The 27,815-nt window shown below is 36.9% G+C and overlaps 1 protein-coding gene across 14 annotated transcripts in view; it reads right to left on the reverse strand.

The window, feature by feature from the left end:
• Positions 1-27,815, reverse strand: part of LOC105466281 (uncharacterized) — an 81,542-nt gene that overhangs the window by 11,923 nt on the left and 41,804 nt on the right. For 12 of the 14 annotated variants that reach the window (XR_011613660.1, XR_011613659.1, XR_011613657.1 and 9 more), the window contains exons 3-4: positions 3,697-3,826; positions 482-561 (exon numbers count right to left, since the gene is read on the reverse strand). Coding sequence is in view for 3 of the 14 variants with exons in the window: in XM_071079783.1 (XP_070935884.1) it covers positions 482-561; positions 3,697-3,826 (210 nt within the window). In the remaining 11 variants the exon portion in view is untranslated. Of the gene's footprint in view, positions 1-481; positions 603-3,696; positions 3,827-15,339; positions 15,467-27,815 lie in introns of all 14 variants that reach the window. The other 2 variants (XR_011613664.1, XR_011613665.1) reach the window with 2 other exon arrangements.

The following is a 27,815-nucleotide window of genomic DNA, read 5'->3' on the forward strand; positions in this document are numbered from 1 at the left end:
CCTGAGTCCCACATGGACAACAGCGCCTTCATAACAGGCCCTGCACTGGCCCCTGGGGAAAGTGGCATCCATGATTTGAAATCAGGGCACGTCTCGGGCCCTGCAGGGGTACTCCATAAAGGACAGAAAGACCCTGAGGGGAAGGTGAGGTTAGAAGGAGGGCGTATGGGGCTCCTGTGGCAGAAAAAGAAAAAAATGGATGCCAGCGAGGAGTGTTCCTGCGCTCCCCAGGGACAAAAGTGCCTTCCCATCAGCCATAGCACTGTTCTTTGGGCACCCTGGGTTCCCTGGTTAGAACCCAGTGTGCCTATCGGGCCTGTTAGGGATACCACAAAGAGGGCCAGAGGCTCCTGAGGGGATAGTAAGGTTGGAGTGAGGGGAGGTTGGGCATATGTGGCAGGAAAAAATAACCCGTGCTGCCAAGAAGTTTTCCTGGTCTCCATGGACAAAAGTGCCTTCCCATGATCCTCTGCACTGGTACCTGAAGAAACTGGCGTCCCTGGTTCGAACCCCGGGTGCGTCTTGGGCCAGGTAGGTTACCACAAGGCACAGAGAAGGCCCCTGATGGGAAGATAATGTTTGAGGGAAGGATGGTGAGACACCTGTAAAGATAAAGATATTCCACTAAATTTCATTTTTATTATGACATAAGACAACTGGTAATAGGCAACATAATTGAAAAAACTTCTCAGTAAATTCAATTTGGCCTTGGCCTAAGAATATAGATAAATGAACTAAGAGTTTATAATCTCAAAATAAACCTGCACATTTACAGTCAGTTGATTTTACATAAGGATAACAAAAGAACAAAATGGGAAAAGAATAGTCTTTTCAACCAATGGTGTTGGGACAACTGGGTATTCATATGCAAAAAATAAATACATTTGGACCAAATATCTTATTTAAAAATTAACTCACAATTGAACTGCTAACTGTAACAGCTGAAACTATAAAACTTTCAGAAGAAAACCCTGGCATAAATCTTTGTGACTGCATTTGGCAGTGTTTTCTTAGCTATGACTCCAAAGGTAAAACGGATTCAATGGACTTCAAAATTGAAAAGTGCTGTGTCTGAGAAGACAGTATCGAGAAGTGAAAAGGCAAGACACTGAGTAGAAGAAAGTATTTGAAAAGCATATATCTGCTAAGCAACTTACATATATAGGATATTTAAAGAAACTTTGCAATTCATAGTAACAAGATAACTCAATTTAAAAAATGGGCAAAGATTCTGAACAGATATATCTGCAAAGAAGATATAAAGATGGATAATGAGCACATTGATAGATGCTAGATGTAATGAGTCATTAGGAAAATGTAAATCAAAACCACATGTGGTATCACTTCACACCACAGGATAAAAATCTTTGTTCAATAAAAAAGAGAAAGTGTTAGGAAAAATGTAAAGAAATTCAAACCCTTATCCCATGCTGCTGGGAATGTAAAGTGGCACAACCACTTTGGTAAACAAATTGGCAGCTCCTCAAAAGGTTAAGCATGAAGTTACCATATGACTCAGAATTTCCAGTCATAAAGATATACTCCAGGAAAACAGAAAGATATGCAAGCACAAAAACTCATATGTAAATGTCTACAGACAGCAACATTATCAATAGGAGTCCAAAAGTGGAGAGAATCAAAACGTCCATCACCTTTGGGTGGGAAAGAGCCCAAAGGTCCATCACCTGGTGAATGGATAAATAACTGTTTGATGCATCCATACACTGGAGTATTACTCGGCAATAAGAAGAAATTAAGCACTGATCCTGATCTTAGGAGGAGACAGCAAAATGCCTAGGCAGATATGGAAGGGTCCCTGGAGAATCTCCAACCAGCCCCACAAGTGTTTACACCAGATGCTATGTGCAGAGAAGGGGACCCGTACTTGTCTTGCCTGGACATGCCAGCAGTGGACCAGAGGCCCACATACACTGGTGGGATGGGGTAGAGCCACCAGGAATTCATGCCTTATGCAGGGGAGGAGACTGGTCACTTCAGCTCATGTGTTCCTGGCATTCAATTGTGAGGTGGAAATCTGTTGGCAGGACCCCTCTCTTTACTGAGATATATCCTTTTCACATAATAAAGTCTGTCCTCCTCACCCTTCAATGTGTCTGCATGCTTAATTTTTCCTAGTCGTGAAAGAAGAATCCAGATTTAGCTGAACTAAGGAGAAAACCCCGCATCAATACCTGCTACAACACAGATGCAGCATGAAAAGTTATGCTAAGTGAAATAAGCCAGTCACAGTAGATCACTTGTTTTATATTTCAGAGTCTTATAGGCAAATCTATACAAAGAAGGTGGGTGGTTCCCTAAGGCTTAGGGAGGAAGGGAAAACTAGTGAAGATGGCTAAATGATGTGGGGTTTGCTTTTAGGGTGATGAAAATGTTCTAAAATTGATTGTAATGATGACTGCATAACTCTCTGAAAATACTAAAGTCAGTGACTTGTATATCTTAAATGAGTGAATTGCATAGTGGGTTCATTCTTTCTCAATAAACCCGTTACCCACCACCCCCTCCACCACACATTAATTGGGTACCAGTGATCTGGAGACAGGTACTGCTTGGTTTCCGATCACTGGCCAGAGTTCAAGACATAAGAGAAACAACAGTGTGTCCTTTTTATGGAAACAAGACTTATATTTTGAAAACTATCCTTTTCACTAGTATGAAGTCTGTAAAATTAAATGAAAAATCTTTCTTTCACTCTTTAAAGCACTGAGAGATTTACATTGAGGAATAAGACCTTGTTTTCTTTGGCCCCAATTTCTATCTAAAGGGTCTGGGAATCACACACTTCAAACTATAAAATCTCATCAGATGGGTATTTTTAACACTTATAATGTGGCTTACTTTCTACCCTGATTCTGGTACAGCATCACAGAGAGAAGAAGCTGAAGGAAATCAAAGTATTTAACCCCAAATATTTTTTTTGACATATTTTGAAATGGCTGCTGCAGAGACAAGAGATTGAAATGGCCCTCATTAATGTAACCCAGTCTCTCCCCTTCTAGGTATTCCCAGATCTGGGGAAGATTAACTAACAGCCTGATGCATTTAAAGTATTAAAATATATAATTACCCTCTATTTTCTCAACATATTTTGGCAGAATTTGGGTTTTTCCATTATTAATATTTTCCCAAATTACATGATTTTAAAGCCCAAAACTGATTTAAAATTATTGTATATTGGAATATAAATCATTCTATTATAAAGATATATGCATTTGTATGTTCATTGCAGCACTATTCTCAATAGCAAAGACATTGAATCAACCCAGATGTCCCTCACTGATAAATGGGATAAAGAAAAACTGGTATATACACACCATGGAGTCATAAAAATGAATGAGATCAAACACTTTGCAAGGACGTGGATGAACTCAAAGCAGTTATCATCAGGAAACTAATCCAGGGACAAAAAACCAAACACTACATTTTCTTTCTTCTAAGTGGGAGCTGAATGGTGAGAACACATAGAATTGGGGAGGGGAACAACAAACACTGGGGCCTATTGGAGTCAGGAGGCAGAGCATCAACATCAATAGCTAATTCCTGTGGGGCTTAACATCCAGGTGATGGATTGATAGGTGCAGCAAACGATCATGGCACACGCTTACCTATGTAACAAACCTGCACGTCTCACACATGTAATCAAATCCTTAAGATAATTTTTTTTAAAAAAATTACCTTATGTTTTAGCTTCTTAATCAGAATATCCATTTTCAGTTGATCTGTTTTTAAGTCTCCATGACAACTGAAGTCTTCATTTCCAAACACACTTAACAAATTTATTGACATTTCCAGGAGTTTCTTATACCTGCAGAAGTGCACAGAATTAGTAAATAAAGTATTTTTAAGAGTAAATATTTAATAATTGTTTAAACAGATATTGTGCTATGGCATATCAAAGAAACAAATCTATAAACTATGATCCTTTCAGTTTCAACTGAGCATACTTTGGAAGCATTCTATATGAAATTATGATCTTAGATAAATAATACAAAGAACAATGTTATGGAAAATATGGCAGATAAAGTGAAATTATAACCATACAGTTTTTGTTGTTGTTGCTTTTTGAGATGGAATTTCACTCTTTTTGTCCAGGCTGAAATGCAATGGTGTGATCTCAGCTCCCTGCAACCTCTGCTTCCTGGAATCAAGTGATTCTCCTGCCTCCACCTCCCAGGTAGCTGGGATTACAGGTGTGTACCACCACTCTGGGCTCATTTTGTATTTTTAGTAGAAATGGTGTTTCACCATGTTGGTCGGACTGGTCTTGAACTCCTGACCTCAAATGATCCACCCACCTTGGCCTCCCAAAGTGCTGGGATTACAAGTGTGAGCCACCACACCTGGTCTAACCATACACTTTTTGTAAATAAACTATTCATATCCATGTTGGTATACTAAGATAAAATAACCTATTACTAAATATAAGCCATAATCCAGAGATGAGTAACCAAGATATAAAAGTAAAACACATATGTTTGAAAAAGACACAAAAATACATTTTGATACCCATTGACCACAGTCTATAAGAAGAAAAAAAAGTACACACAAAAAGCATCAAGGACATTATTCAGTGTAGAAAAAGAGAAGTAAGAAAACATCTTTAGTATCTGAGTTAAGGAGAAAATGGAACCAGGCAGTTTTAGAAAAAGGGAAAGGGGCAGAGAGTTGTGTGATGATTTAAAGACTTTGAAGAAGAGATCTAAAGATCTTTGCTGACATAATGTCAACAAAATGAAAGAGATAGAAAACCACATAGAGAAAGGAAATGACAGAAAAATGTAGATTAGAATCAGTAAACCAACTTAAGGGTTCAGGAAATAAATAGAAAAGTAGCTGTGTTCAGGGCTTCAAAAACACATTCCATTAAAAAATAAAAAATCTATGACCAAAACATGAACGCTCATTTTACTTTTAAGTTTTACAAATATTTTTATATATATGAAATTTATTTCTGTAAAATAGAAGTTTAATAACATGTATACTTCATGTATACAATGGAGTTATCTGTGTAAAATGAATAAATTTCCGTGTTTTATATGTAAAAGAAAAAGAAGTGGAACAAAATAGAAGCTACATATCAAGATAAATTTTGATGTTAAAGAATGACAAAAATAGGTCTTCTTTAAAGAATTTGAATGCAGCAGAAGATACTACAAAAGGAAGAAAAGATGACCAGACAGCAAAAATACCTTCAGAAATAAAAATTCAAACTAGATAATGAAAAGTGCACTTGACATTATATGTCCAAGGCTTTGTCATTGTTTTCAAAATAATTAAAGAATAAGTGGCCAGGCACGGTGGCTCATGCCACTTTGGGAGGCCAAGATGGGCAGATCATGAGGCCAGGTGTTTCAGAACAGCCTGACCAGCTTGGCAAAACCCCGTCTCTACTAAAAATGCAAATATTAGCCGGGCGTAGTGGCACATGTACTGAGTAGCTTAATCCTAGCTACTCAGGAGGCTGAGACAGGAGAATTGCTTGGAGGCATAGGTTTCAGTGAGCCGAGATGGCGCCATTGCACTCTAGCCTGTGAGACAGAGCCAGACTCTGTCTCAAAAAAAAAAAAAAAAAAGTTAATAAAAAGAAAATAAGTATAATATTTTGGCATTCTAAAAAATGTTCAGATTATGTTGTTTCCCTTTTATACATATTTTTAATATAAATTTTTTCATCCCAACATTGCCCCAGCAGCTCAGCTGACTCCCGCCCCAATGACGCACACACCTATAAAGTTGAGTTGTGAGTTTCTGAAATACATTTTAAAATATAATTTGTTTAATTATGAAAATGCAGACATAAAATGAATTTGTCTCAATTTTAGTCAAGTAAAATTAGAGTTAAATCGATTAATGAATGATTAACCTGTTCTACAATATGAAAACCATACCCAGTTGCCTCTTCTTCTAATTCATGATTTTCCTTTCTTATTTGATTCACATTATACTCCAGTGGTGATACTAACACAAAAAGTTTCTTTAACTATGAAGTTCTTGTGTCCAAAGTCTAGTTGCTCTCTGGGTTTTGATCACTGATTGCAATATTTATCATCAACTCCCAGCTTCCCAGGTTTTTGAGAAGTCTTACTATTGATGGTTGAAGTAGCAGAAATATAATCTAAACTATCTGAAAATAAAGTTTTTATTTATTACAATGTAAATACTAATGCAAATTGTAATAAAGTATAAAATTTATTTCTTCACTAAAGCAGTACCGTATTGTCCTCTACCCCCACAAACACACTACTTCTTTATGGTCTAATGTATTTTACAAGTCCTGTAATTGCTGTTAGACAAGATTACTTAACTAAAATCTCTCACTTTGTTTTAAGCTTTTGGTATTTACGACAATTTCCTTTGAATCACTCAATGATGTCTACTATACATTTTGTTTTCCATCAGAAATTTGTTTATTAATAATGAAGATTCTTCAGAGATAAGAAAATATTTGAATAACTACCTTTGTGCATAAACACATTAAGGTTAAATACCCATGACATTACTGTGTGTTTCTGTGTACTGGAGACAAAAACTTCAAAAAATATTTTAATGAATATACATTAAATTAAAAACTACTTTCATTAAACTGAGATGATCTTCCCTCAATGCATGAATACCTTCAGAATTTAAAACAGAATTTAAAGCAACAGCAGTTAAAAAACACAAAGAGGGATATTGTGTAATGATAAAAGGACTAGTCCAGCAGGAAAATATCACACTCCTAAATATATATGCACCTGACACTGGAGCTCCCAAATTTATAAAATAATTACTACTAGACCCAAGAAATGAGACAGACAGCAACACAATACTAGTGGGGGACTTCAGTACTCCACTGACAGCACTAGACAGGTATCAAGACAGAAAGTCAACAAAGAAATAATGAACTCAAACTGTACCCTAGAACAAATGATCTTAACTGACATTTATAGAACATTCTATCCAAAAACTGCAAAATATAACTTCTATTCACTAGCACAGGAAACATTCTCCAAGGTAGATCATGTGATAGGCCACAAAACAAGTCTCAATGAATTTAAGAAAACTGAAATTATATCAAGTACTCTCTCAGATCACGGTGGAATAAAATTAGAAATCAACTCCAAAAGAAACCCTCAAAACCATGCAACTACACAGAAACCAATAACCTGCTCCTGAATGATCATTGGGTCAACAATAAAATCAAGATGGAAGTTAAAAAATTATTTGAACTGAATAATAGTGACACAACTATCAAAACCTCTGGGATACAGCAAAGGCAGTGCTAAGAGTAAAGTTTTTAGCATTAAATGCCAACATCAAAAAGTCTGAAAAAATGCAAACAGATGATCTAAGGTCACACGGCAAGGAACCAGAAAAATCAGAACCAACCTCAAACCCAGCAGAAGAAAAGAAATAACCAAGAACCACATGAAATGAAATTGAAACAAAAAAAATATAAAGATTAAACAAAAAACTGGCTCTTTTAAAAGAAAAATAAAATTGATATACTGTTCATGTGACTGACCAAGAAAAGAGATGATCCCAATAAGCTCAATTAGAAATGAAACAGGAGGTATTACAACCAGTACTACAGAAACACAAAAGATAATTCAAAGGTACTATGAACACCTTTATGTGCATAAACTAGAAAACCTAGACGAGGCTTATAAACAAAAACTGGATATATACCCAAAGGATTCTAAGTCATGCTACTATAAAGACACATGCACACGTATGTTTATTGTGGCACTATTCACAATAGCAAAGACTTGGAACCAACCCAAATGTCCATCAATGATAGACTGGATTAAGAAAATGTGGCACATATACACCATGGAATACTCTGCATTCATAAAAAAGGATGAGTTCGCGTCCTTTATAGGGACATGGATGGATGAAGCTGGAAACCATCATTCTCAGCAAACTATCACAAGAACAGAAAACCAAACACCACATGTTCTCACTCACAGGTGGGAATTGTAAAATGAGAACACTTGGACACAGGAAGGGGCACATCACACACTGGGGTCTGTCATGGGGTGGGGGAGGGGGAGGGATAGCATTAGGAGATATACCTAATATAAATGATGAGTTAATAGGTGCAGCACACCAACATGGCACATGTATACATATGTAACAAACCTGCACGTTGTACACATGTACCCTAGAACTTAAAGTATAATAAAAAATAATAAAAATAAATTCCTGGAAATATACAACCCTCCTAGATTAAACCAAGAATAGAAACTCTGAACAAACCAATAACAAGCAGCAAGATTGAAATGGTAATAAAAGAAAAAAAAAAAAAAACCCGCCAACAAAAAAAGTCCAGGGCTAGATGGATTCACGGCTGAATTCTATCAAACATTCAAAGGAGAATTGGTACCAGTCCTATTGAGACTATTCCAAAAGACAGAGAAAGAGGGAATCCTCCATAAATCATTCTATTAACCCAGTATCATATCACCCTAATACCAAAACCAGGAAAGGGCATAACCAATAAAGAAAGCTACAGACCAATATCCCTGATGAACATGGATGCAAAAATTCTTAAGAAAATACTAGCTAACAGTATCCAACAACATATAAAAAAGACAATCCACCATGATCAAGTGGGTTTTAAACTAGGGATGCAGGGATGGTTTAACATGCACAAGTCAAAAAATGTGATACACTATATAAACAGAATTAAAAACAAAAATCACATGATCATCTCAAAAGATGCAGAAAAAGCAGTTGACAAAATCAAGCATCTCCTTATCATTAAAACCCTTAGCAAAATAGAAGGAGGTAATAAAAGCCATCTATGATAAACTCACAGCCAACATTATACTGAATGAGGAAAAGTTGAAAGCTTTTCCTCTGAGAACTGGAACAAGACAAGGATGCCCACTTTCTCCACTTCTATTCAACACAGCACTGGAAGTCCTAGAGAGAGTAATCAGACAAGAGAAAGAAAGAAAGGACTTCCAAATCAGTACAGAGGAAGTAAAACTGTTGCTGTTTGCTGATGACATACTCATATACCTAGAAAACCCTAAAGACTCATCCAAAAACCTCCTACAACTGGCAAATGAATTCAGTAAAGTTTCAGGATATAAAATAAATGTATACTAGTAAGTATCCCTGCTATACACCAACAGCAACCAAGCTGAGAATCAAATCAAGAACTCAACCCCTTTTGCAATAGCTTCAATTGAAAAAAAAGAAACTAAGAAATATACTTAACAAAGGAGGTGAAAGACCTCTACACCAGGAAAAATATGAAACACTGATGAAATAAATTATAGACAACACAAACAAATGGAAACACATCCCATGCTCTTGGATGGGAAGAATCAATATTGTGAAATGACCATACTACCAAAAGCAATCTACAAATTCAATGCAATTCCTATCAAAATACCACCATTCTTCCCAGAACATGAAAAAACAATTCTAAAATTCATATGGAGCAAAAAAAGGGCCCACATAGCCAAAGCAAGACTAAGCAAAAGGAACAAATCTGGAGGCATTACATTACCTGACTTCAAACTATACTATAAGGCCATAGTCACCAAAACAGCATGATACTGGTATAAAAATAGGCACATAGACCAATGGAAGAAAATAGAGAACCCAGAAATAAACCCAAATACTTACAGCTGACTGATCTTTGACAAAGCAAACAAAAACATAAAGCGCAGAAAGGACACCCTATTCAACAAATGGTGCTGGAATAATTGGCAAGCCACATGTAGAAGAATGATCCTCATCGCTCACCTTATACAAAACTCCACTTAAAATGGATCAAAGACTTAAATCTAAGACCTGAAATCATAAAAATTTTAGAAAATTATATTGGAAAAACCCTTCCAGGTATTGGCTTACGCAAAAACTTCATGACCGACAACCCAAAAGCAAATGCAACAAAAACAAAGATAAAGAGATGGGACTTCATGAAACTCAAAAGCTTCTGCACAGCAAAAGAAACAGCAGAGTAAACAACCCACAGAGTGGGAGAAAATCTTTGTAATCTATACATCTGACAGAGGACTAATATCCAGAATCTACAAGGAACTCAAACAAATCAGCAATGAACAAACGAACAATCCCATCAAAAAGTGGGCTAAGGACATGAAGAGACAATTCTCAAATGAAGTTATACAAATGGCCAACCAACATATTAGAAATACTCAATAACATTAATTATCAGGGAAATGTAAATCGAAACTACAATGTGATACCACTTTGCTCCTGCAAGAATGGCCATAATCAAAAAAGAATAAAAAAAATAGATGTCTGCATGGATGTGGTGAAAACACTTTTACACTGGTAGTGGGAATGTAAATTGCTACAACAACTATGGAAAAGAGTATGGAGATTCTTTAAAAAACTAAAAGTAGATCCACTATTTGATCCAGCAATCTCACTCCTGGGTATCTACCCAGAGGAAAAGAAGTCATTATACAAAAAAGAGACTTGTACATGTATGTTTATAGCAGCACAATTTGCAACTGTAAAAATATGGAATCAGCCCAAATGCCCATCAATCAATGAGTGGATAAAGAAAATGTGATACACACACACACACACACACACACACACACACACACACACCAGGGAATACTACTCAACCATAAAAGGGAATAAAATAATTGGAAATAATGGCATTTGCAGCTACCTGAATGGAATTAGATCATTATTCTAAGTGAAGAAACACAGAAATGGAAAAGCAAACATCGTATTTTCTCACTCATAAGTGGGAGCTAAGGTATGAGGACACAAAGTTATAAGAATGATACAATGGACTTTGGGAACTCAGCGGAAAAGGTGGGAGGGAAGTGAGGAATAAAAGACTAAACATTGGATACAGTGTACACTGCTCGGGTGATGGGTGCACCAAAATCTTAGAATTCACCACTAAAGAACTTATTCGTGTAACCAAACACCATCGGTTCCCTCAAAACCTATTGAAAACAAATAAGAAAAAAAGACATCAGGATGGAAAAAAGAACATAGTGAAATTACACATAAATACAAAAGACTTTCCTTCACCTTCAATTCTCTAAATTATGTTTTATGGATGAAACAAAATTATACTGCTATCTGATGTTGTTTATAAAACAATTTAAGACAATTGTATTACAAGTGGGAGAGGGTAAGGGACATAAAGGTAGACAGTTTCTACATTTTGTTCAAATTGGTAAAATTATGACATCAGTAGACTGATAAGTTATATGTATATATTGTAATATGTAAAAGCAACCACTAAAAAAACTATACAAAGAAATACACTCTAAACCATTATAGATAAATAAAAATAAAATTACAAAAACGTTCAAATAACCCACAATGACATATTAAAAAGAAAACAGTTAAAGGGAAAGCAGAATAAGCAGAAAATAATAAAGTAGAATGACTGAGTTAAGCCCCAACGTATCAGTAGATTACATTAAATGCAAATTGCTTATATATGTCAATTAAAAACAAAAGTTGGCAGAGTAGATTATAAACGACTCACATTGTCTACAAGAAAATCACTACAAATAGAATGATACAGGCAGGTTGAAAGTAAAAGGGTGAAGACATATATATCATATAAACATTAATCAAAACACAACAGGAGTAGCAAACATGAATTAAAATAACCCAGGATTGGCTATTTAATATCAAATAAAGTAGGCTTCAGAGTACATAAATTTACCAGAGAAAGATGTTATATAATAACAAAATGGTCAATCATCAAGCAGGCATAGCAATCCTAAATGTTTATGCACTAAATATGACAGCAGCAAAATATACCAAGAAAAAACAAACCAATTCAAAGTATAAGAAAACTAAAAAAGAACTGAAAAGAGAAACACACAAATCCATAATTATAATTGGAGACTTTACCACCACTCTCCTAACAATTAATACAACTAGACAAAAATCAGCAAAGACTTAGAAAACTCAACAGCACCATGAACAAATATCTAACTGGCATTATTGAATACTCCATCCAACAACACGGTTCTATTCAAGCACCCATGAAACACACTAAGACAGATCATATAAAACAAACCTTGATAAATATAAAATTATTGAAATCACACAGAGTGTTTTTTGTCAATGATGGAATCAAACTACAGCTCGATAACAGAAAGATAACAAGGAAAATCTTCAAACATGTAGAATTTAAGAGCATATTTTTTCAAATTTCAGAGACAGCGCCTTGCTCTGTCACCCAGGCTGGACTGTAGTGGCATGATTATGGCTCACTGCAACTTCAAACTCCTGGGCTCAAGCAATCCTCCCACCTCAGCATCCTCCTAACAGCATACTTTAATTCATGGTCAGAGAGGAAGTCTGAAGGAAATTTTTGAAAAATACACTAAATTGAATGAAAACAAAAAATGCAACATATAGAAAAACTGGTGTAACACAGGTAAAGTAGAGTGTAATGAAAGGAAAATTTATAGCACTTAATGTACATATTAGAAAAGTATAAAAGTCTCCTGCCTCAAGAACACAGAAAACACAGAGCCAAAAAACTCAAAACAAGCCAATGGAAAGAAATAATAAGGATAAGAGCAGAAATGAAAACAATAAGAGAATGAATCCTATCAATGAAACTAAGAGCTGATTCTTTGAAAAGATCAATACACTTGACAAATTTCTAATAAGACCAACAGAAAAAAGAAAGAGAAGACACAAATGACCAATATCAGCAATGAACAACAAATTATCACTACAGACCTCAAAAGGATAAGGGAGTACTATGAGTAAACCTACACATACATATTCGACAACATTAATGAAATGGGCCAAATCCTAGTAAAGTAAAATCTACCACAACTCGTACAACATGAAAATGACTATTTGAATAGCATTATAGCTATTAAAGAGATTCTGTAATGTAATAACTCACAAAAACAAAATCCCCAGTTCCAAATGGTTTCACTGGAGAATTCTGCCAACATGTTCAAAGATGTAATACCAACTCTACACAAACTCTTCCAGAACATAGAAATGGAGGGGACACTTTCCAATTACTTTTATGAAGTTACTGTATCCTTGATCCTAAAACTAGGAAAGTCAATATAAAAATTAAAACTACACTATATCCCTTATGCGTACAATAATAACAAAATATTGTCAAACAGAACCACTAAATATAAAAAGAAGCGTATATTATCAACATGTAGGGTTTATGCCAGCAATGCTAACACAATATTCAAAATGAATCAATGTAAATCACAATAATAACAGACTAAAGAATAAAAATCACATGATGATATCAATCAAGACAGAAAAAGCAATTCACCAAATTCAATACCTATGCATGACGAATACTGTCAGAAAAATGGGAATATAGAGACCTATCTAAACTTGGTAAACAACATCTATAAAAACATACAGCTAACTGTACTTAATGGTATACTGTATACTGTTATACCAAAGATTGAATACTTCCCCCTAAGATTGAGAACAAGGCAAATTTGTTTACTCTCACCATCACTATACAAGATAGTCATGGAATTTCTAGCCAGTGCAATGAGGAAAGGAAGGAAATAAAAGGCATATAATAAGAGAGGAAGAAAGAAAACTGTATTTCTTTTTAAATGACATGGTTGTCTATGTAGAAAATCTCAAAGAATCTAAAACCACCACAAAAAACTATAAAAACTGCAATTAACAAGTGTATTTAATAATGTCTTACGATACAATTTTAGCACTCAAAATTTAACTGTATTTCTATGTACTAGCAATGAACATATGGACACCAAAGTTAAAAATACAATACGATTTACAATTGCTCAATAAGAAAACGAAGCACTTAGGTGTAAATATAACTAACATGTATGGGACTTCTATTTGGATCTTCTTTTCCTTCCATATGCAGATAACAGTCTCTGACAATAAACTATTTTTACCATCTGCTAAATGCAAATTATTTCCTTAGTTAATTGTTCATATTTTGAAAACACGCAGAGTGGGAGACGTGCATGAAAAATATGTTTTTATTTAAAAATTTCTTAGATCCAGAGGAATATTTATTTTTTATGCATAGAAAGTTAAAAGGTTTCTGAAAGATTAAATATGAATTATTTTATTTATGATTAATTTGAAATCAAAAGGGTAATGTGCCATTTTATTTTGCTCAAAGATTAACCTTCTTCAGTATTTTAAGAATTGGGATATATTCTGTATGCTGTGGTTATTAAAGAAATTCATAAAAAAAGAATGGCAAAAATGTTGATAGTCATAATCAAACATTATCATTCCATCACACCTAATAATAATTTGATGTTCTAGTGAATGGTAGCTGGTGTGCTTACTGTTTACTATTATTTACTGCCAGAGTTGGAAAGGTTAGATGTTAACTTAATACAAAATTGATGTTACCAATAATTTTTGCCCACTTGGTATGAAAATGACTTCTATGTGGTAGAAATGATTACCCCCAAAGCAGCATTTTTTTCCCCATTGAATGTGTGCACGTGCATTTGTATGTGTCCTCATATCCTCCTTTGAAACAGCTTTGCCATCCTTCGCCTGCTAGTTTTCTTTCTCCTTAATGAGTTAAATAAATGTGATCTTTTGACACATTCTCAATATATGAGAGTCAGGTGTTCAGAGGTTTGAAAACTAAACTCTGATGTAAAGGAAAAAAGAGGGTTTAGCACATGTGGGGCTGTGAGCTTTCACACTGAGCTAGCATGGAGAGGATGGGTTTCAGGCCTGTCTGTGGCCATTCTGCTGTAACGGGCAACATTAGCCCATATGCTTGCTAATGCTTTCATTGATATTTATTGTGTATCTGTTATATATACAGAATTGCTAGGAGGTGCAACTGTAATTTTGGTTATTTTAATATGAATATATTCTGTTAAAATTTTTCTTTTCTTTTTTTTTCCCTTGCTTCTCCTAAATATCACCACATAAGGGCTTACGGACAATTCTGATTCATGGACTTAAATTATCTTAGAATGTAAATTACACTGGAGGACTGGGATCATATACTAGACCATGGTATTCTGGAAATTCATTAGTGTTTCTGTTCAGTGAAAATGGTACACTGGCTGTGTTGTGTGCAGAAGAAATATTGAGGCTGGCAGAGTGTTTATTTCTCTACTTGACTGAAAATAGATTTCTGGGACGGACCTACTTGCTCAAGAATTTGAACCTCTAAGCCCAATTTTAGAAACCTAGGGATTTTTTAAAAAAGAAAACAGATCGGCGGTCAGAGCAAAAGGTGGAAAAGAAATCTCCACTGATCGCCCCTGCCACAGCAAGAAAACCAATTTAACAACTATCTACACACAATAAAACCACCTTCATAAGAACCAAAAATCAGGTGAGCACTCACATTACCTGGTTTTAACCACACATTGCTGAAAGAGGCACTGAAGAGGTAAGAAAAACAGTCTTGAATCACTGATGCCACTATTCTCTCACACCCTTAGTAGTGATGGCGTGGTGTAGACAGCAGCTTTATGCCCTGGGGAGTGGGAGAGCATAACAATTATGAGGCATTGAACTCAGTGTGGCCCTATTATACCAGAAAAATGAAACCAGACCAAACTCAGCTGATACCTGCCCACGAAAGAGCATTTAAACCAGCCATAGCCATAAGGGAATCACCGGTCTCAGCAGTCTGAACTTGAATTCCCACAAGCCTCATCACTGTGGGCTTTATAAAGTGCTCTAGGGCTCTAAATTAACGTGAAAGGCAGGTTAGGCCACAAGAACTGCAACTCCTAGGTGAGTGTGCTGAACTGGACCCAGAGTCAGCAGACTAGAGGGGCATAAAAAAAATATGATTATTTCAACAGATGCTGAAAAAGCACTTTATTAAGTTCAACATCCCTTCATGATAAACACCCTAAAAAAAGATATAAACTGAACACATCTCAACATAATAAAAGCCGTGTATGACAGACTTATAGATAGTATCATACTGAATGAGAAAAAATCAAGAACGCTATGAGGATGCCCACTTTCATCACTGTTATTTACATAGCGCTGGAAGTCCTAGCTACAGCAATCAGACGAGAGAAATTAATAAAGGGCATCCAAACTTGAAAGGAAAAAGTCAAATTATTCTTGTTTGCAGATGATGCAATCTTATATTTGGAAAATTCTTGTTTGCAGATGATGCAATCCTACATTTGGAAAACCAAAAAAACACTGTTCAAACAGATAAACAAATTTAGTAAAGTTTCAGGATACAAAACCAACATAAAAAAATCAGTAGCATTTCTATATGCCAACAGTGAACAATCTGAAAAAGAAACGTAAAAAGTAACCCCATTTACAATAGCCACAAATAAAATCAAATACCTAGGAATTAACCAAAGAGGTAAAATATATTTATAATGAAAATTATAAAACACTGATGAAAGAAATTGAAGAGGACACACACAAAATGGAAAGATATTCCATGTTCATGGATTGGAAGAATCAATATTGTTATGTCCATACTACCCAAAGCAATCTAAAAATTCAATGCAATCCCCATCGAAATACCAATGACATTTTTCAAAGAAACAGGAAAAAACAATTTTAAAATGTATATGGAATCACAAAAGACCCAGAATAGTCAAAGCTATCTTAAACAAAAAGAACAAAACTGGAGGAATCACATTAGCTGACATCAAATTTTACTACAGGGCTACAGTAACCAAAATAACATGGTACTGGCATAAGGACAGACACATAAACCAATGGAAGAGAACAGAGAACCCAGAAACAAATCCACACACCTACAGTGAACTCATTGTCAACAAAGGTGTCAAGAACATACATTGGGAAAAAGATAGTCTCTTCAATAAATAGTTCTGGGAAAACTGGATATCCACATGCAGAAGAATGAAACTAGACCTCTATCTCTTATATTAAAAATCAAAATGGATTAAAGACTTTAATCTAAGACTTCAAATTATAAAACTACTGCAAGAAAACACTGGGGAAAATCTCCAGGACATTGGTCTGGGCAAAAGTATCTTAAGTAATATCCTACAAGCACAGGCAACCAAAGCAAAAATGGACAAATGCGATTACATCCAGTAAAAGTTTCTGCACAGCAAAGGGAATAATAAACAGAGAGACAACCCACAGAGTGGGAGAAAATATTTGAAAATTACCATCTAACAAGAGAATATATAAGGAGTTCAAACAACTCTGTGGGAAAAATATCTAATAATCTGATTTTAAATTGGCAAAAAATTTGAATAGATATTTATCGAGAAGACATACAAATGACAAAGAGGCATATGGAAAGGTGATCAACGCCACTGATCATCACAGCAATGCAAATGAAAACTACAATGAGATATTATCTCACCCCAGATAAAATGGTTTATGTCCAAAAGACAGGCAATAAGAAATGCTGGTGAGGATGTGGAGAAAAGGGAAACCTTGTAAATTGTTGGTGGGAATGTAAATTAGTACAACTACTATGATAGAGAACAGTTTGGAGGTTCCTCAAAAAACTAAAAATAGAGTTATCATATGATCCAGCAATCCCACTGCTGGGTATATACACAAAAGAAAGGAAATCCGTATATCGAAGAGATATCTGCACTCCCATGTTTGTGGCAGCACAGTTCACAGCAGCCAAAATTTGAAAAGCTAGCTGAGTGTCCATGAACAGATGAATGGATACAGAGAATGTGGTACATATATACAATGGAGTACTATTTAGCCATAAAAAATGAGATCCTGTCATTTACAACAATGTGGACTGAACTGGAGGTCATTATGTTAAGTGAAATAAGCCAGGCACAGAAAGACATCATCATATGTTCTCATTTGTTTATGGGGTCTAAAAATCAAAACAACTGAACTCACAGAGAGAGAGTAGGACGGTTACCAGAGGCTGGGAAGGGGAGTGAGGGGAACAGGGTAGGTGGGGTTGGTTAATACGTACAAAACGAAAAGTTGAAAAGAATGAATAAGATCTAGTATTTGCTAGCACAACAGGGTGACTATAGACAATAATAATTTAATTGTACATTTTAAAAAAACTAAAAGTATAATTGGATTGTTTGTAACAAAGAACAGACACTTGAGGGGAGGGACACTCTATTTTCCATGATGTGATTATTATGCATTGCAGGCCTGTATCAAAACATTTTGTGTACTTGATACATACATATACCTATTATGTACCCAGTAAAGTAAAATTAAAATTAATAAAACACCATATATAAACTTAGACACTTTTTAATTGATCTCAGTAACATGTATTAAGCAGAAGTGAGGAATAGTCTCTGAACATTAGAAACATTAGAAAGTGATGGCTTTGTTTCTAATACACAAGTTAGAAAATACAAGCTCCACAATCTTGTATTGTGGAAGCAATATTTGTTTTAAGTCCTAGCCTTCATTTCCTCATCTTGTGTTAATGGAATTGTATCTGCAGCCAGAGAAAGAGGTTTCCAGTGAGTGAGTATTGGCAAAGATTCTAGGAAAGTTTGAGTTTTACCGATGAAACAGTGGAATGCAGACAAGATTCTGACTGGAGTAGCCCAGGGGAAGAGCTTGTCAGATAAAGCTGAAAGGGAAATTCCTTACCTGCTTGTCTAATGGGGTAGGTATGGTACTTATGCCCTTAATACCTTATAACCATCAGTTCAGTACCAGAAATGCATGCAACTTGTTTTCTAGTTTGTTTTTTAAGTTTGTATTAACAAAGAGAGGCATTAAAATACACGCATCATCTCTTGAGGCGTGATGTAGCCATTCATCTTCACCGCCATGAGAAATCACCCGACAGCTGCACCCGCACCTCCTTCTGTGCAAAAGCACCTTTGTTTGGCAGAAGACCCTCCAGAATCCAGGAAAAAGTCACCTTCCTCTACGCCCAGTTGAATTCCTAAATCAGTACAATGCAAGATCCACTGGTTGAAAAGAACATGAATGAGATAAATTTTTCCACCTCATGGGAAGCACCCCCAGGGACTTGCTCTGGCATCTGACCCTGTGGGGAGGCAGCAGCCCTGGTTAGTGGGTGGGCTCAGTGGCTCCTCTTATATGCTGTTGGGTCAGCAGAGCAGCTGGAAGCCACAGGGTCACCTCTCCTTTCATACCAGCAAAGGTGCATTTTCCTCAGTGTTTGCCCACGGGCAGGAACATATATTTACTGATGACCAAATCCGTTTTCCCAAAGGTCCATGTGTTTCTGAATTCAGAATTTTGGAATCTAGTAAATTGCTTATCGTCAAATAACTTATTTAAAGAGCTAGGCAAACACTTAGGGAAAGACTTTCCAATTTCTCACTTCACGTACAGTGTGAGATGCTATTTATATATGCAAAACTGGTAAGCATGTTTATACACATCTGATAAGAATAACTTGAGTTGAGCAACCCTAAGATGCTAGTTTGTATTATCCTTTCTAAATGTGCGTGGCCCCTCTCCACACATAGGCAGTTTGAGGCAGGGACTATATTTTGTACTTTTTGCCTTTAAAGAGCATGACCCATAGCAGGAGCTACTAATGAGTGTTTGATTATCATAATAATAAATTAAATGTAGGTATTTTGCCATTTTATTTATTTATTTTTTGAGATGGAGTCTTGCTCTTTTGCCCAGGCTGGACTGCAGTGGCGTGATCTTGGTTCACTGCAACCTCCACCTCCTCCCAGGTTCAAGCGATTCTCCTGTCTCAGCCAACTGAGTAGCTGGGATTACAGGCACCCACTACTATGCCTGGATAATTTTTGTATTTTTAGCAGAGACGGGGTTTCGCCATGTTGGCCAGGCTGGTCTCGAACTCCTGATCTCAGGTGATCCACCCACCTTGGCCTTCCAAAGTGCTGGCATTACAGGCATTACAGGTGTAAGCCACTGTGCCGGGCCTATTTTTGTCATTTTAAAAATGTATTTCTTCACCTTCAGGTAGAGTCCCAAATCTCAGTGGTCATCCCCACGTGGAGAAGCTAGGCGATGCTGATGGCTTCTAGGGAGTGAGGTCACTGGGAACCAAGCCCTCCCCTGCAGCCCGGCGCTGCATCCACTGCAGTATGGGACCCTTGAGCCACTGGCTGGGACATCTGAAGAGGACATCGCTTTGCCGGCATGGACGGCGAGGGTCACACTGCCCAGCTGAGAGTTGCCCCTCAAGCAGCACCCTGTCACCATTCCAGAGGCTGTGCTCACCAAATTGCCATGGTCCTCTTGGGAAACAAAGAACTGAGCTTAGCCCATCTCCGATCTTTCCTCCTGGCAAGGACTTTTGTGAGGTCTGTTCTGTCCCCTACTCCTCGGCCATAGCCATGTCCCTAAATGGGCTGGTTTGAAGGAAGAGCCCAGCCACTCAACGCCCAGCATGTTCTCAGCCCCTGGTTTTGATCAAAATGCAGTCATGCCCATGAAACCAGGAATCTGTGTTTTTTTTTTTAAACTGCAGTGAGAGACAAAGAGCTGCTTCTCTTCATCAACCAGATATTTCCCCTCCAGACATTTGCTTCTGCTCAGAGATATTACGAGCCAGAAAATTCACAAGGCCAAATCAGAGACGGGGGAAATTCCTCTGAGTGTTGGTGAGTGGAAAATGAATCCTGCTCTGATGTGGAAAACGAAGTTGCTGCTCGGTCATTATTCCTGTCAGCATTCCAGGACAGTCCTTGTCATTAAAGCTGCACTTTCATCCTGTCCACAAACTCAAGGCCACACAAAAGTAAGGGACTGCCCAACACTAAGTTTCTTTTATTTTTTTAAGGGGAAGGGGGTCTCCTCTTTAGGGAAACAATATGTTTAAGTCAAGCAAAGAAGTTAAAAGTATGAAAACCATCTCTGAGCATTTTCCTTTTCCGCATCTCCCCCCATCCACTCTTTCAACCGTCAGCACTAATTTCTTGTTAACAACCTTGCACTAATACAATGCAACATTCTCAGGCCTGGAATTTGGTCTTTCAAAGCTGGTTCCGCTCCAAGTTCTCTGTGACCTTTCATTACTTTTCTCCACACCCCCTCATCTGAGCTGTCCATGTCTAAATGGAACCTACAGTTCCCAGAGAGAGGAGAGAAAGAGAGACAGATGGAGATAAAGAAGACGAGAGGGAGACAGAAAGGGAGGGAGGGAGTGACATAGAATAATCAAGGAGAAAGAGAGGGGGAAGAGAAAAAAGAGAGACAGAGAGGGAAGGAGAGAGAAGAAGAAAGAGAGGCAGACAGAGAGGGAGAGGAAGAGACTGAGAAAAAGTCAAAAACAGACAGCTAGGGCGGGGGGGGTGGGGGTGGGGGAAGAGAGCATGAGTGAGTGAGAGAGAGAACTGAGACGACCAGGCCGACTTGAGTGTCTCCTGTTATGACCCAGCTCTGGAGGCCACACAGCATCGCTTCTACCACATTCCACCCCACCCCACCCCACCCCAGGCAGTCGCCAAGATTCTAGGGACAGAGTGGGAGAGTGAAATGGAGAGGCAGAGAGAGAGAGTGTGTGTGTGTGAGAGAGAGAAGAAGAAAAAAAGAAGAGAGAGGCAAAAAGAGAGAGAGTCAGAGCAAGGCAGAATGAGAGGAGACAGACAGAAATAGACACAGAGAGACAAAGTGAAAGAGTGAGAGAAAGACAAAGACAGAGAGAGAAACCGAGTCCGTAGGAAAGCAAAGGAGAAAGACAGTGACAGAGGCAGAGAAGAGAGAGAGAGAGGACATGCACGGGCAAATCCCAGTTTCCTGTGGGAGAGGGAAAAGCAGAACCAGTGTGCCTGGAATTACTGTTCTTCCCCAATCTATCATCCTCTTTCGTGTTTTGATTGGAAACACTGTTGAGATGGAGCACCTATGAGAGGTCATTTTCCTGGCATGGTCACAGCCTCATCTGGGCAGCTCTTGGCTCTTGGGCTCCTGCCCCAGGGCAGGTCTTCATGATGCACTCTCTGTCACCAGCAGGGGTCTGTCCAACTGCATCGTGCTCCTGAGGACCCTTGTGCCTGGGGGGTGTCCACTCTCACCTGAGGAAGCAGAGAGTCTCACCAGCTCCCTGAGGGAGCAGGGCTGAGGGAGCAGAGAGCCCCACCTGCCCTGCTTCCTTCTCCTTGTCCTGGCCATGCAAATGTTCTTCTCAGGAGGACAAGGAGCTGCTGAGGATGGAGAGTCTGATCAGCACAGTGTCAGGGACTCCAGGCTCCCACAGTTTACCCTGGAGAGCCCCACAGGCAGAGATTCTCTTAGATTCACGAAGAAAAAGAGTGACCATTCAGGATGGCAGGTTCAAGGCTGAGGAGTTCTCTCTTTTGGGGGATGCCAGTTATGATTTTCATTCTTTAACATACATTCAAACATGGGAAACATGGATAAATAGGCATTGCCACTATCACTTCATGGGTGACTTGAGAACTTTGGAATAGGCAGAAGGTATGGCCTCCAAACCTGCTATTTTCTTTTTAATTAGACAATAGAAGTACTTAGGGAATAAATTTGCTGTTTGTTTTCAGTGCTGACACATGAACAGTGAAGGGGTTCAATTGTGCTGCGACCAACTCCTCTCCTCACCTGACCTTGACCTTGGCTCTGCTGGCACTATGCTACCCAGACTGGGTCATAGTGATGGGCCAATTATAGTCACCCGGTGTCTCAGCCACATACCACAGTATCAGGCACTCACAGCAAAGGAGTGGCTTTAGAATATGTGGAAGGATCACCCCTGTGAATACGACTGTTTCCTGAGCAGGAGAGGCTGGAAGTTCACGTGTTCCTGATGACCACCTGGCATCTCTGCATATAAGTCCAGGGCCATTATTGAGGATGGGAGAAGTTGTCACTGTGACTGAGAGACTGTGGCTCTCCAAAGAGTGTCTGCTGACAGGGACCAGCCTCCTTGGAGAGTAGAATGGGTCATGGCACTATGCACTTTTGGGGGAAAAGAGCTTTATTTTTTAGAGTAAACTTGTGTTGAAAAGAATTCTACCAAAGCAAAGACTGAAACCTATTTCATACTGAAATCTTACTTGTCTCAGAAAAATATTGTGCAAATTATTCTGCAATCTTGAAGGTGCCCTGAAAATGAGTACTGCTTGTTCCAAGTTCTCAGATACCACTGACTACAGAGAACGCCTAAGGAGAAAGACCTGGAACCTACAATTCCCATGTGCCACTAGAGAATAAGGGAGGCATCAAAAACTAGCCTAGTATTTTTGGGGGACAGAGTCCAAAACTGAATCCCTCATAACTCCGTAAACAAACACATGCTTCTTAATGTCTACCTGATAATACAATGTAAGAGGGCTGAATAAAATCTTATGTTATATCACCTATAGTGATATTCTCTATAAAACAAAACAAAATGCACCACAAGCCTGCAGTAACCAAAACAGCATGGTACTGGTACCAAAACAGAGATATAGACCAATGGAACACAACAGAGCCCTCAGAAATAATACCACATATCTACAGCCATATGATCTTTGACAAACCTGATAAAAACAAGAAATGGGGAAAGGATTCCCTATTTAATAAATGATGCTGGGAAAAGTGGCTACCATAAGCAGAAAGCTGAAACTGGATCCTTTCCTTACTCCTTATATAAAAATTAATTCAAGATGGATTAGAGACTTAAATATGAGACCTAAAACCATAAACACCCTAGAAGAAAACCTAGGTAATACCATTCAAGACATAGGCATGGGCAAGGATTTCATGTCTAAAACACCTAAAGCAATGGCGACAAAAGCAAAAATTGACAAATGGGATCTAATTAAACTAAAGAGCTTCTGCACAGCTAAAGAAACTACCATCAGAGTGAACAGGCAACCTACAGAATGGAAGAAAATTTTTGCAGTCTACTTATCTGACAAAGGGCTAATATCCAGAACCTACAGAGAACTCAAGTTTACAAGAAAAAACCAAACAACCCCATCAAAAAGTGGGCAAAGGATATAAATAGACACTTCTCAAAAGAAGACATTCATACAGCCAACAGACACATGAAAAAATAAATGCACATTGTCACTCGCCATCAGAGAAATGCAAATCAAAACCACAATGAAATACCATTGCACTCCAGTTACAACGGCAATCATTAAAAAGTCAGGAAACAACAGCTGCTGGAGAGGATGTGGAGAAACAGGAATACTTTTACACTGTTGGTGGGACTGTAAACTAGTTCAACCATTGTGGAAAACAGTGTGGCAATTCCTCAAGGTTCTAGAATAGAAATACCATTTGACCCAGCCATCCCATTACTGGGTATATACCCAAAGGATTATAAATCATGCTGCTATAAAGACACATGCACCCGTATGTTTACTGCAGCACTATTCACAATAGCAAAGACTTGGAATCAACCCAAATGTCCATCAGTGACAGACTGGATTAAGAAAATGTGGCACATATACACCATGGAATACTATGCAGCCATAAAAAAAGGATGAGTTTGTGTCCTTTGTAGGGACATGGATGCAGCAGGAAACCATCATTCTCAGCAAACAATCGCCAAGAACAGAAAACCAAACACCGCATGTTCTCACTCATAGGTGGGAATTGAACAATGAGATAACTTGGACACGGGAAGGGGAACATCACACACTGGGTCCTATTGTGGGGAGAGGGGAGGGGGTGGGGGGAAGGATAGCATTAGGAGATATACCTAATGTAAATGACGAGTTAATGGGTGCAGCACACCAACATGGCACATGTATACATATGTAACAAACCTGCACATTGTGCACATGTACCCTAGAACTTAAAGTATAATAAAAAAGAATAAAGTATATTCTGACAAAAACAGAAACAAAACAAACAAACAAACAAAAATGGCCAGGCATGGTGGCTCACACCTATAATCCAAGAACTTTGGGAGGTTGAGGAGGGCAGATCATGAGGTCTGGAATTTGAGACCATCCTGGCCAACACGGTGAAACCCCATCTCTACTAAAAAAATACAAAAAATGAGCCAGGCGTGGTGGCACATGCCTGTAGTTCCAGCTACTCTGGAGGCTGAGGCAGAAGAATTGCTTGAACCCAGGAGGCAGAGGTTGCAGTGAGCCCAGATCACGCCACTGCACTCCACCCTGGAGACAGAGCAAGACACCACCTCAAAACAAAACATTTAGAGAATAAAATCTATTTTAGAAATCACTTTTCTTATATCCTCAGTTTTAGCCAAGAAAGTAGATTAGCATAAGTCTCTTTGGATCTCCTATTAATGCCACTCCATGACCCGTTTAAGAGGAGTATTAAATTTAATCTCTTCTCTGTTTCCCAGAATAATTATTTGAAAAAATAATTATTTTCTTGCCTCATGGACACACATTACTTTTAGGTCAATAAAATTACTTTCCCTAGGCTTTCTTTACTGGGAAAAAATGTGTTAGCTTACACTGGATTGCTTTTTTTAAACAATGAAAATAATTAAGGGTTATATTTTGCAATGGGTTTCCAAAACTACAATCTCCAAGCACCTGTATTTGGAAGTGCATTTGAATTGCCAATTAGATAAAGAATATATCATGTGAATCCACTTAAATGTGCTCATAGCTACAAGATACTCCCTTTGTAAATTTGGTGTTGAAGGGTGCGTTGTAGGATAAATTCACTTTCAATTGTAGTTGGCCTACTTGAGCCATAATTTGACTTCTGATATATTCTAACATCTGCATGATAATGAATTATATTATCATGTAATGCCAGTGTTTAAAATATTTGTAACAGTTAAGATTTTAACCAAGAAGTTCAAATTAAGAAAACAAGAATATAATTATAAAATACAATAATAAGTTAAATAATAATTTTGATAGTAAATCAAGAAAAATCTTTCAAGAAACACACATTTTAGGGTCTCTTTTAATAAAGCATGTAATTTGAAATTGAACTAGACATAGGGAACATCACTAAGCCTTTAAGGTTTTGTTGGTAATAATGTAATGTAGTTAGGTCCTAGGGATCCATTCAAATATTTAACAACTTTTGAGCATATAATGCATGCCAGAGAGTAATCTAAACGATAAAAGAAAGAGATTAATATGAAGTAACCCCTCCCCCAAAGAGCTCATAGAGTCACCAAAAAATAAACCAAATATTATGAGTTTTATGCCGGGAGTACACTCATACTACAATGAAGTAATGAAGGAAAAATACTAAATGTGGAAAGTCCAAAAATTGACTCCATTTATTTATTTATGACCGTTAAAAACATTAAATATTATGTCATGTTTTCATTTAAAATTTTTATGTTAAAGAAACAAAGGACTACTAACATCAATATGAGTATTGAATATGTAGTTAATCATCCAAAAACCATCATTCATAAAATGAACAGTAGCCAGATTTCAGGAATACAGATAAAAATGTTATTCAAATATAAGTGTGTATGTTTTAATTTGAAGATCTAGGTTAAAATTATAGCCTTACCATTTTGTAGCCTGTGAAATGAAGAAAATCACTTAACTTCTCTGAACTCTGGTTTTATGATGAATAAATGTAAGTATTATTTACTTACCTGTTAAGTGTCATCGTAAGAAAACTAAATAAGCTAATGTGTGTGAAGCCCACAGAAGAATATTTGAATTCTAGTTAAGTCTATCACAGCATCTAGTCCATTGAGGCATATTGTGTAATGTAAGTCTGGGTCTCCTCTTACTGTTAACTATGTAACATTCTTCTTTGTATTCTCCGCACCAAAAACATAACTGCTGCCTAATTAATGTACCTAAAATACTTGGTGGGTATAAAGTTACTCTATTGATTGTTGTTTCTATATACACCTGGATAATGTATCTGAATATTTAATGTTCTTTAGATGAAAGAAAATGCTTACCATTTGAAAAATATTTGTGTTTTCATTGGGAACATTTAATACATACACGTAGATATCCAAGTAGAGTCTAAATATTCTATTTTTAACTAGCATTAAGGCTTTGCTTCTTATTTTGAATTTTCAAACTGAGAATACAAAATACTATGACAACTACATGTGTTAAACATGCAGAGAGATTCATTGTTAAACTTTATAATACAGTAACATTTTCTATAAGTTATTCTAAGCAAACACACATACAGGCTTAAAAAGTATACGAATATTCTGCATGTTATTTTGAAATGTTGTGTTTTCACTAAACATAAATAGTAAACAACATATGTCAACCATTATAATGATCATTTTTTAAAACGTATAAAATTCTACTTTGTGGATATAACATATTAATAGACAATTTTGTTTCTTATAAGTAATGATTTAAAATAATGGATTTCTGCCTTTTATTGCATTATTCCCACTAGGAAACAGGTATCTTCCCAATAGCAAAAAAGTTTTATTCATGTAAAAAGTAAATCTTTAAAAATAGTTTATTAAAAATGTTAATGGAGTTAATATATGAAATTATTGATAAAGGTAATATATGTGAAACATACAAAAAATAATAAATAAATTATAAGTAAACATATTTTTAAATATTTTTTAAAACTATCTTGACCACACCCTTTTCTGCATCCAACATCTGTTTCACATTATAAATATCTAAAAATTTGTCTACACTATGATCTTAAAACATTTTTACAAGTATTTTGAAAAACTACATATCCACCCCTTGTACATTTCAATTGATCATTAATTTTTTCATTATAAGTATTTCCAAAGATATTTGCATATTAACATTTTAAAATAAAACACCAATAATAAGACATATTAACATCATGTGCCTCCTGATACAATGCTTTGAGAAGGATGCAGCGTCAGTTCTATTATTTTACTGTCCCAAATGCATAACGTGAATTTAATCATGCAGACGTATTATAAAAACCCCAATTAGGAAACACTTTAGAAAATAACTTATTCATGTTCCTTAGCAGTGTTAAGATAATGGGAGACAAAGAAAGAATGAGGACCTCTTCCAAATTAGAGGTAA

Source organism: Macaca nemestrina, chromosome 15, assembly GCF_043159975.1.
Source record: "Macaca nemestrina isolate mMacNem1 chromosome 15, mMacNem.hap1, whole genome shotgun sequence".
Taxonomy (NCBI): Eukaryota; Metazoa; Chordata; class Mammalia; order Primates; family Cercopithecidae; genus Macaca; species Macaca nemestrina.